At 38.5% G+C, this 12,166-nt stretch overlaps 1 protein-coding gene across 3 annotated transcripts; it reads right to left on the reverse strand.

Moving 5' to 3' along the window:
* Nucleotides 1–243: 243 nt before the first annotated feature.
* Nucleotides 244–7,756, reverse strand: mmadhcb (metabolism of cobalamin associated Db). 3 transcript variants are annotated; one of them, XM_062402624.1, is made up of 8 exons: nt 7,680–7,756; nt 7,278–7,327; nt 6,856–7,000; nt 6,460–6,674; nt 6,114–6,222; nt 5,819–5,949; nt 4,330–4,416; nt 244–651 (listed from the first exon to the last, which is right to left on the reverse strand). In XM_062402624.1, exons 2-8 carry the CDS (start codon nt 7,284–7,286, stop codon nt 457–459), a joined length of 891 nt encoding a protein of 296 aa, XP_062258608.1. In that variant the 5' UTR covers nt 7,287–7,327; nt 7,680–7,756; the 3' UTR covers nt 244–456. The 3 variants fall into 3 exon arrangements, with proteins under 3 accessions (XP_062258608.1, XP_062258607.1, XP_062258606.1); XM_062402623.1 differs by having other exon boundaries at nt 7,585–7,722; XM_062402622.1 differs by lacking the exon at nt 7,278–7,327 and having other exon boundaries at nt 7,680–7,738.
* Nucleotides 7,757–12,166: the final 4,410 nt, after the last annotated feature.

The following is a 12,166-nucleotide window of genomic DNA, read 5'->3' on the forward strand; positions in this document are numbered from 1 at the left end:
TTCTGATTCAGGGTCTTCTGGTTTCAACACGTACCTTCAAGTTTTTCAGATGTATATAGAATTTAGGCTCAGTAATTTGGGTGATAATGATGTTATTACATAAGAGCATTGTCTTGTTAAAAATATAACAACGCTTCAAAGAAAAAGCCTCTTGACACTTCAGAAAGACAATCAGATATATTCAGAAATAGTGTGGTTAAGAGGAATTTGAACATAAAGGTAACAATTGCAGAAACACTTGCCTGTTAGTCAAGAAACATTTTATTGTAATTACAGCAGCATTTGCCTGTGACATCTGAATCTATAAATATAAATCAATATGAGCTAATATTGATACAAATGTTCTACAAAAGTAATGGTCAGTTTATAATAGTGTTAAAATGAAAACAATCACCCACCAGTGAAGACTGGGATTTAAACAGTTTTAATAGCAGCCCAAAGTCCCTGAACTTAAGTTCAGCTGCCCTGAAGCTTCTTCATAATAAAGCTGCTGGGTGGTGCATCTGTGAATATTGTCCCAACAAAAACGTGTGTCCCCCACAGAGTGTGTCTGATCATTCTGCAGCAGCCCAGGTCCTCGATTTGGAAACCCAGGTGACGGTACCGGTCATCGGTCTCAAACAGTGTGCTATTGGTGTACGAGCCAAAGAACTGGAGAAGAACACACACATTTCTCATGTAGTTATCTAATTGCAATGGTTTAAGACACAATGAAAGTTAAATCTCATCTACAGATTTATAGCATCTCACTCCACGTCATCAGCAGCTTTAAACGTTGTCAGTGTAACACAAACAATACCTGAGTGTCTGTGCTAAACTAAGCTACTGAACTAAAATAAGCTGAAATGAATTAAATGTAAGTGTCTAATCCTAGGTGACAGAAACTATTTCAGCATGAATTGAAACACAATCAAATCTGAACAGTGTGAAACTAGCAGAATGAGATTTAAATGAGGAATTTTATGTAAATGTTTTATGTAAGAAGTTTACCTGACCAGAGATTTGTTGTCAATGCAAAGAACATGACACATTTTTATATATGAAACATTTCGTCTGTACTAAGATATTATTGCCAATAATGGTAGCTATCGAAGGTTTCATGAAAGGGTCACGAACAGCTGAGGTTAAGCTGATATTTCCTGATTGATTGCTGTGGAAGCCCACACTGGCTTTACTGTACTGACACATCTATAAATAACAACAAGCCTCCACCTAGCTCAGACTAGCATTGATCATCTTGTATCTACCATCTCATTTCTGTTCTACTTGCACAAATATGATCCTGCGAGAGCAGAGCTGTAACAGGCTCAAACGCAACCTTCCCTTCCTGGTCTCAACAGCTCAACACTCATTTGCTTGATTGTATATTTGACATCCAGAATGAATATTCTACAAATATGGCGACGCCTGCGAGCTAGTTCTGGCGGGCAACTCGAGCTGCGCTGCGCCAATCATGTGACATACATCATGTGACATACCTCAATCTCCACAACCATCTATAATACACACCCACCTTATCAGGTGGTCTATTTAACCAGAGAGACATTTCCCATCAACCCCTCTTGCTCGCACTGCTGCTGCAGTATTGCTACCTGTTGCTTCAGTCCCTCCACCACCCCAGCATCCACCTGTAGGCTCCAACGGGGGGGTTACAAGTATTTGCTCATCACTCCCATCATTCCTGTGTAATCATATGCGGGAGTGATTGAGTTGGAGCCTAGACGCCAAACACTAAATCTGTTGTAATAAATATATTACATGATCGAACGTGAGTTGTCTGACAGAATTAAGAAAAGGAAAAACTCCCATTTTAAATACATACAGCGCATTTGTTACTAGTGATACATTTATGATTGTGGGTTTCTCTGTCATTATGTTAGGTCTCCACTTTGTTATATACAGCGCCTAAAGATAATGAATGTCGTGACATGGCACAAAACAAATACAATTTAATTGAATAATTATCAGACCTAAAAAATTCTAAACAATTACAAACATTAATTATGTAATATTGAATATCCTTAAATACTGTGCATCTGAAACATGATTTGTGCACCCATAGCATAGACTGTATGAGCCAGAGTAGGACTGCTGCCTCGTGCGGATGGTTTCCACTCAGATAGTTTCATGCAATTGTATGAAGTACATGTGGCTAATTAAATGCCATATGTCATCGAGTGTCGGGGCGCAGCGTTTCTGCTGACACACCAGTCAGGTCAAGGTCAGTTTCCAAATGAAACAACTGACAGTGTTTCCATTAGTCAAAATCTAAAAACAGTCTATTTATTACTGGTCCTCAACTCTGTTAACAACCTAAGTGTTATATGACATGTTTTCCTCATGTTACATGCAGCCGCGGGTCAGCTTGTGACTAACTGTTACAATGGAAACGTGGCTCTTAGCATTGTGTTAATCTGGGATGTAGGTAAGCAAAATTGCATATATTCATGTTTTTTGGTGGTTTATGTAACCTTTACATTTTATTTGAATAGGGATGTGCAATCCTTCATCACCGATTAAATATTTGGATGCGTGAAGTGGTGATTGTTGGCGTGTGGAGAGAGATAAACCCGACGAGCTGAGACTACTCCCATTACTCTCAAGCTCACATTGCATACTCGCGCATCAATTACTTTTTTTCCGTCCCATCTATATGTCAATCTATCTGAATAATAATAAGAAATCTACTCTATGGAGACTAAACTCAAGTATTCTGAACAACCCAATTATTAAAGCTAAACTGAAAAGTGAAATTGAATATTTGGAAAATAATGATAATGAGGAAGTGACCCCACCCATTCTCTGGGATGCATTAAAAGCAGTGTTGAGGGGCAAAATAATAGCCATTTCCTCATATGAGAAGAAAATTAGAGAGCAAAAATTTAAAATTAGAAGAGGACTTGAAAAGTTTACAGAAAGAACATGCAAAGTCTCTCAAAGATGACAACAAATGTAAGATTATAAAATTAAAAAAAGAAATAGATAAAATAAATACTCACGAAATTAAAAAAAAGCTCCTTTTTACAAAGCAACAATACTATGAGACAGGTGGGAAATCACTGAAGCTTTTGGTGTGCATATGACTTTACACCGAATAAAATAAATGGCAGATTTAAGACATGGATCAAAAAAGGTTTAAATTCCAATTATTCATTTGTCCACAAGGGGGTATTTCAGAATTTTGAAACCCTACAGAAGGATCACGGTCTGGGGAAAGATGATTTTTTTAGGTACCTGCAAGTGAGACATTGCTTTAACAAAAATATTAAAGAGGCGTTAGGAAAAGATGAGCCAGGGTTCATGGAGGTATTTTTAGCATTGACTATATCTAGAACATGCAATAAAATGATCTCAAAATTATATAACGCCATAAAATTATCCAAACAAGAGGAAATGGGAAAAGGACATAGGGGTAAAGATCTCACAGGAGAGCTGGGAGAAAATATGTCAACTACAATGGCTCTCGACCGGGTCAAATACATGGCGGGAATTCTGCTGGAAAAATATAAAAAGATTTTTTATCACACCCATACAAAAACGATACCAGGACAGCGGAGACGCCTGTTGGAGGCTCTGTGGATCTATTGGAGCCAACCACTTCCATATTTTCTGGCCCTGCCAAGCAATGAGGTCTTACTGGGAAGAGATCCATAAACATATTAACAATGTATTTAATGTGAACATCCCATTAAAATGTGAAACTTTGTTTTTGGGCAATATATTGTTTAGACGTGGAACATAAAAGACATAAAACTGCTCGCTATACTGTTGGCAGCTAGTAAGAAATGTGTCACGAGGAAATGGTTAAAAGTGTACCCTCCCACCATTGATGAATGGATTGAAATTGTGTATGAGATTTATGTTATGGAAAAGATCTCTTTTTCCCTCAAGGTCGAGAAAGACAGTTTTTTATAAGACCTGGACCAAATGGACTGACTATTTTAGAACCAGTTAGATCTGATTTTATTTGAATATACTTGTGTACTTGTGTCCTTTTTTTTGATGTGATGTGCGCTCCCCGGTTGTGTTCTCTTTACCTCTGTTATTGTTCCTACATGGAGTAATTTAGGTCCATAAACCAAAACCCCAGAAAACACAATCACCCAAACGTACTACATCCATCCTTTCTTATGTCCTTGACAGACTAATGTATTTAATGTACGTGATGGAAATGTGCCTTTCTAAATAAAGAGAATTAAAAAAAAAAAGGAAAAGTATGTTAATGTTGGAAAGCAGCGATAGCAGCACATGGTCTTTCATATTCACTCTTGAGCTGTTCAGACAGTTGTGGATGTGAGTGTTTCACTTGAGTGACAGTTATAATCTTACCGCCAGGCCTGAGGAAGGGTCGATAAAGTCTGCCCAGAATCCTTCTTTTAGCAGCGCACAGCAGATCTCCTGGGCTCCATCCACGAACTGCTCAGAAGATGACATTTGTTATCAATGTGCGATAAATGCATATAATAAACAAAATTATTTTTTTAGCATTTTATGCACTTCTGACATAAAGGGAACATAATTGACCCTCTGTGTTCGACTGCATACGTCTCACTACCTGACATTCCACACAAATATTATGATGTGAACTCTCTCATTACTCTAACTTAAAATTATTCTGTACTGGAAAATTAACTCACATTTATTACAGAATCAGCCTTCCTCACTGAAAAGCCCATTTCTTGCTTTCCTCAGTCTTGCCCTAAATACTATAACACAATTCACTCTGCCGATGTTTAGATTCTTTTCCATAATCAGTCATAATGGGTGGCGTCTGATTGGTCCCAGATTTATTCTGAAGCATGACATGGAGCAGTGACACATGACCAGAACCATAAAGATCTGGCCCCCCACTTCTGAGCAGGAGAATCAGAATGAATCCATAAACATTTATTTCATGGAATGGGAAAGGACTTGACATTTCTTTTACAATTACAATTTAGTTAGCAGATTGTGCAATTCATTTCAGATTGACAATTTTCAGACCTATCATGAAATCAGTTTTTCTAAAATATTGTACATGGACAGCACAAGTACATTAAAGTTCTCCTAACTAGTTTTAGTGACAATGCAGGGATTTACTGCACAGTGCGAGCAGGGTCTGGGTCTTGTTGAAATCCATCAAAACAGGAGGTCTAATTCCTTCACACAAAAAATGTATATCATTTTGTGTGTCCCACAAAATAAACAGGCAGTTTTATAATGATTCTTCTCTTAAACTTTAGCGTGTTTGTCAATGACTATATATGCAGTTCTGAGAGAGAGTGAAGAGAATGTTCCAGTCACTTTAACCATGATATCTGGGTTGTGCACTTCTTGTGTTGTTTGTGACAGCTGAAGTTTATGTGCACCAAATGTTGCACTTTTTTCTGTTTTAATCATGCCTTTGGTGATTCTGGCTTTATCAGATTACAGATAGTAATTCCTTCAGTACTGTACAGATACTCAAAACAATTGATTAGTGTTGGTGGTTATTGTTGAAGTGCAAATTACATGGTAAAAGGAAACTGAACTTTTAATGTGCATCTGCCCTGATCCTGAAACTCTGACTGTAATAATTTTGAAGTGGAGGGCCGCTGATTTAGAAAAAACGAGTTGACAGAGTTTTCTTTGCCGTGGCTGCCTTGTGTCCCTGTTTGGTTCTCTTAAACAACGCTTTAATTGATCAATTGGGCTTCCTCCTTTTTACTATGTGCCTTGCATGAAGGCAGCAGCTGATAGAGCGATTATGTTTTTTGCTTTTTAAAATGAATAGGCTGCTGCCTACCCATAGTCTCCACCAGTAAAAAAAGGCCCTTCAGATCCCCAGAAAGCAGCTCACCTTGCTAAGCATCTTCTCTCTCTCCTCCTCAACATCAGCACACCATGATGTCATATCATTCTTGGTCTTCTGGGTAACTGTCACCACCATCATACCAGAGGATGGAGCCTCAGGAAACATGGACTGGAAATCTGTTCATCACATTATTAGAAGAAACACAAATCCCACAAAGCCACTGCTTCTCATCAGCTAAAAGAGCTAAACTCTGTTGTTGCTCTGGTTGTATATGCCAGTCCAAATAAAGAAGTTAGATTTTGTGGATGATGGTTGGAGGAGTGCAGTGTCAATGTTGTACCTTTCTGTAGTAGCTCAGGACAGGACTGTATAGCACACTCCACACTGGAATTATCAAAGTACTGTTCAGCTCTACTGACACTCTGAGAAGAGGCTGGGACGTCTTTGTCCTAACACACACACAAACGTTACAAAGTGAGTACACAGTGAGTCTTCCCTTACTTCATTATTTTCTGACACTAGCTGTCACTGTCCTCAGCACTACGCACTGGAACACAGTGGTGATTTGTTGTAAATGTTTTCCTTTCAATTGTACTTTGATTTGCTGTTCAATCAGGTTCACTAGTGAGTTACATGTAACTGCCTGTGGTCAGAAAAAGTACCCATGTTCAAATTTTAACACTTACAAAGTCTACAATGACCTGGGCCAGTATGAACTCATGTCTCTCACTACTGGACAGGGATGACAGCACATCAGGGACCATCTTGTGTGACAGACTCTCCTTCTGCTTTGCTATTCCTTCCATGTGGCATTCAAAGCCTACATTACCAGGCAGCTGGAAGCGCTGGTCCTGGGGCCCAAAAGGACCCATGCTCTCATCAGGCCACACTGTCCGCAGTCCTGAACCAGTGAGGGGACAACAGGGCCAATATATGATTAAATTAAATAATCTGTGTTTTTGCTTGAAATTAATCTGAATTTATGTCTATACAGCATGATACCATGTATAATATATATATATAAAAATGTCATCTCCTTCTAATGAGTTTTGAAATATAACACAAAAACATGTAGAACTTACCCATATCAGATGGAGTGATGGCTACGTGTGGTTCATCAGAGCCTGAGGAACCCGCAGCAGAGAAGGCTCTGGCTCCTGCCACACGATGCACCAGCACGTGAAGTCCTGGGAGGTAACTGACCAGCCTGGCACTACGGCACAGCACCTGGACACAAGCACAACACATCATATTAATAGTAGATCTCTCTCTCTCTCTCTCTCTCTCTCTCTCTCTCTCTCTCTCTCTCTCTCTCTCTCTCTCTCTCTCTCTCTCTCTCTCTCTCTCTCTCTCTCTCTCTCTCTCTCTCTCTCTCTCTCTCTCTCTCTCTCTCTCTCTCTCTCTCTCTCTCTCTCTCTCTCTCTCTCTCTCTCTCTCTCTCTCTCTCTCTCTCTCTCTCTCTCTCTCTCTCTCTCTCTCTCTCTCTCTCTCTCTCTCTCTTTACACTGGCCATCCTGTTGTGTCTCTGTCCAACTGCAGGGTCCAGTTATGTTCCTGTAGGAGCGGAAAACGAACAGTCAGGAGGTTTTTCAAAGCATCGCTGAAAGTTTGTGTAACAGTGAGATCTGATTCATCTGGAATCTGAGCAGAGTCTTCAGAGCCTCCATACCGACTGAGCAAATACACGGACGTTGTGTAAGATGCATTGAATAACCGCCGACCTACAGCTCAGTGTAAAGAACATGACTTGTCTTCGTCTGACGGTCATATGTGTCACAGCAGACAGTTTGTCCTACAGAGCAGGAACCTACCGTATGGTGTGCCTCTTTCACTCGTCGTGAGACACAGCTTCAACTACAGATTAACACACTTCACACACTCAGCTGTTTGTATGAAGACAATTCACCTTGAGCCTGAGCATGCGTGTAACGATGGGGGCTCGATTCTTTCCTGGATTCATGGAGGGCAGGTGGCAAAAGGCTTCTAAACGCATTACTGCCCCTGCTGGTGCGGAGCTAATGCCTATGGTAGCTTGCATTCTTGTTGTTGCATTACTGCCATCTTGTGGTGTTAGATGACTCCTACAATGCCCAGTTTATCTTGACTTCTCCAGATGTCTCCTGCCTTCTCCTCTCTCCCCACACTTCAGTATGCACTTTAAACCTACTCCTGTTAGTCCTGCATTTTCATTCCTTTGAGGTATATCTTTCTTTCAATTCACTAGTACACGCAGAAAGGCCTTGTTGGATGTTTCCTTGTGATGTGGAGTGTCCCATTCAGGTTGCTGTGTCCTATTCTGAGTCTAGTTATTTTCTGCTATTGTCTCCTGATCCCAGTGCTGCTGCCACTCTATATTGATATCCTTACATGCAATAACCTTTGCTTCTGATTTTTATTTCTATTTTCTTTTTTAACCGTTGCTGGACTACTTTCTCCAATCTCACAATATCCATAATGCTCATCTATGCAGGAATCCAGATTAATGGGACCATAGATTGTTCAACCCACTCAAAAGCCATCTGAATGGGATACAACTCTCCATATCCTCCATATCATTACCTCCATGCCTTGACTTGCAGAATCTGAAGATCTGCCACAAGTGGTTCTAATATCCACCCAGGAGTTGCAGGCAGTATCACTGTGCAGCAGTACTCTATTCAATACACTCCCAGTTATCCTGAAGCTTCTTCAACAGTGTCCTGCTCTATATGCTGACGACTCAGTGACCAGACACTAAACATCTGACGTCATTTTCAATAATTTCAATGTGCTGAAAAACAACTGACATTCTAGTGTGTTCATTAATAGACCAGTCTGAAGGTGAACATGCTTCAGCAAGGAGCAAGAACTTGCTTATATTTTTTCCTTTATGTTTTTTTTTTTTGCATTTGTGTTGTTTATCCTATTGGTGGAATGCTTGTATGAGCATAGTTTTGAATAGAGCTATATAAGTAATTACCTGTAAACTGCCACTTGTCAGGGTAAAAATATCCTCTGGCTTTGTAGATCAAGATCGATGCATCATTCCCTGGGGAAATCAGAAAAGAAACAAATAAGAAAAAAATCTTTCTATGTTAAAGAAAGTGATTAAAAAATATTGAATCCCCTCGTTTTCCATGCCAGATTTTAATGGTTTCTTTCTTGGCACAGTAAATCTGTTATCTGATGTAAGACATGACATTTGTTGAACGTTCAAAGATTCTATTTCATTGCTACTTGTGACAGGTTGGGAACCCCAAGTTTCTGGTTATATGCGGCACCTTATTTGTTTCGAGATCTTCTTCTCCACTGCAATCCTCTGCACACACTCTAGATGGCGATCCCTCACAGTCTTTCCTCCTTGATTAAATGAAGCTGTGGCTACATTCCTAGACAGGCAGTAGAGTACAGAAATTCTATCAAGATGCACCAAATTTCACATTCTCGAACATATCATCCCTAAATATGTTTAATTTTTTTCCCCACCAAGTTTCAAGAAAATCCATTCTGTAGTTTTTGCATAATTCTGCTTGCAAAAAAACGAAACAAAGAGACAACACAGAGAAAACATAACCTCAGCGGAGGTAATACCTTTTTTTGCTGGATATGATGGGGATCAAGTTTCAATGGGTGGACAAAAAGCTAATGTTATCGATGTAAAAATCAGGCTTAATGATTACACTGCAATGTAGGCTATACATTATCCAAATACAGTATGAAGTGAGAATGTACCAACCCTGTACCACTCTTTTACACACACACACATACAGACACACACACACTGTGTGTTCCTCTTGTATTATCATGATGAATTATAATGATAATGATAATATGATGATGATAATGCAAAACATTATCATCATCATATTATCATTATAATTATAATATGTGGAGGCTTCCCAGGTCGGATTTGATATGTTAGATTAGATTAGATTAGATTTAACTTTATTGTCATTGCACAGTACAAGTACTTATACAACGAAATGCAGTTTAGCGTCTAACCAGAAGTGCAAAAAAAGGAGTTAAAGTGCAGAGTATTGTGCATATTTAAAATGGAATGTAAATAAATAAGATATGTACAGTAGCAAATATATATGGAATAGTACAATATTAACAGGTATTGTATGATATAATAACTATGAGCAGTAATAATGGAAATAGTACAGTGTCACTCCTACCAACACTGATCAGAGAGGACCATCTGTGCTTTAGTCACAATAGGGTATTCTGGGTGCACCAGAGGAGCACTTGAACCATTATCACCTTTTGGTGTAACATTCTACCATTATAGATAGATAGATAGATAGATAGATAGATAGATAGATAGATAGATAGATAGATTACTTTATTACTTTATTACTTTATTCATTACTTATAAATGCAAATGTTGGGTTAGGGTTTTGTTTACTTTATTTGTGTATACTTTTGTGCTGCAAAGCAAGTGAAGTAACACAATCATTCTTACCATCATATATATATATATATATATATATATATATATATATATATATATATATATATATAATTTCAATAATTGTATTCTCAATACAAGGTAATTAAACTGCATTTACACATGGATTAACTTACATTACGACAGAGAGGACCTCTGTAACTCTTTTTTTTTTTTTTGTGGTGGTGGAACATCTGGTTAGAGTTTGAACACAGACATGTTTGGCCATGCTCTCTACCCACAGTGACAACAATGGAGACCACAGAATTCCACTGGACCAAACAATTTAACAGTCCACCACACCCACACTGTCTCTTCAAAATTATCTCACAAATGTAGTTTATTCATTATCAATGCAGTGTCACTGTAACAGCACAATGTTGGAAGCCCATCAAAAGGTGCATGCATCATGGGAACTGGTTGATATTCTTTATTTTCGCTGTTACAGTGGCTTAGTGTGAGATGTTCTGTATTGTTAGTTGACCCACATTTCCTGCTCTCAGTGATTGCAAGTCATTTTAGAGGCTCTGAGTTCAATTAGGACGATGTCCTCTAACTCATTCAGTCAATACAACTCTTCAAGTGTACATGATGGTATATATATATATATATATATATATATATATCACTAGCGGGGATGAGTACAAGCAGCAACAACACAAAGCAGTATAAAGGAGCAGTGGGGGTGGATGGGCTGGCTGTCCCCTCAGGGCCCTTCTCACTGCTCTTTTCTCAGTACTCTGAAATGGAAGACATATCTGCTTTGGGGCTCTTAGCAATAATTCAGACCACTTTTCCAGTGAGTGCTCTCTCTTCTGTATGCTCCTGATAATTTAGCCTGTGACTTATGCTGAAGGTAGTTACATAATTATAAAAACTGACCAATATCCATGAGCATATTGGTCAAACCGATGGTTGATCTAAACAGACGGTCAGGGAGGTCACTAAAATCACTAGCAACTATATACAAGGTAAATGTTCTAACTAATCAATTCTGCTTTATCATGTTTATGTTAACACAGGGTCAATGGTAAATGAATTGTGATAGATTGAGAAAAAAGGTCAGCGCAGGAATATTAGCCCTGGTCATATAGAATGTGGGATATTAGAGCAAATATATACATAGTACAGAATGATACATACATTAAAATCCTACATATTTTGTAGTAAAAAGGAAAAGTGTATACAGTATTGCACATTGGGTAACAGCCGTGGTTCAATAGCAACACACTTGGTTGGCAGAACATAGTGCACACAAGAATGTAATTGAATATGCAACGTAGAACATTACGACATGAGAAGCCAAACCTTTACAATTAACCATATTAAAACACTGTAGTCACATGATGTCAAAGTAATAAATGGTAGAAACCTTATCATCTAAAGCTGGTGTTAATTTAAATAACTAATTAATAATTATTGGATAATAATAAGTTTAGAAACGTAGCAATCTTATGAAACGAACTGATACGTCAAACGAACTGAAAATCTAAACTTCAGAATAAATGTCTATATCCCTACATAAATCAGAAAGATGGTACTTGGTTGTTGTTGTGCGCCGTAAACAGCACAAGATGTGATTGTGATAAAAGAGTCCAATGTGATAACATGGAGTGAATCACTGGCTTGGTGCCCTCACCAATGTCAGTTTTTATTAATTTTCCTCTTTCCAACTCTTTTGCTGCTTCAGTTGTTTGACTGGCCCTGACTGCTGCAGTGGAGGAGTTACACTGGTAGCACGTACAACTACAATCATCATGATTTTGTTTGCTCTCTGATGTGGTACATTTGTTTTTTGTTTTTTTTTTATTTATAACTCTCTCTTTTTTCTCTCAGTCCAAGAATTGATTAACCCGTAGGACCCAGTATGATACCCTTGCACACGTAACAGCAGGCTCTATATAGTAGCAAGCTATGCCCCCCAGATGAATGAAATTTTATAAAAGAGTCCTGTCCAGACCTAT

This window comes from Platichthys flesus, chromosome 13, assembly GCF_949316205.1.
Source record: "Platichthys flesus chromosome 13, fPlaFle2.1, whole genome shotgun sequence".
NCBI classification, from domain to species: Eukaryota; Metazoa; Chordata; class Actinopteri; order Pleuronectiformes; family Pleuronectidae; genus Platichthys; species Platichthys flesus.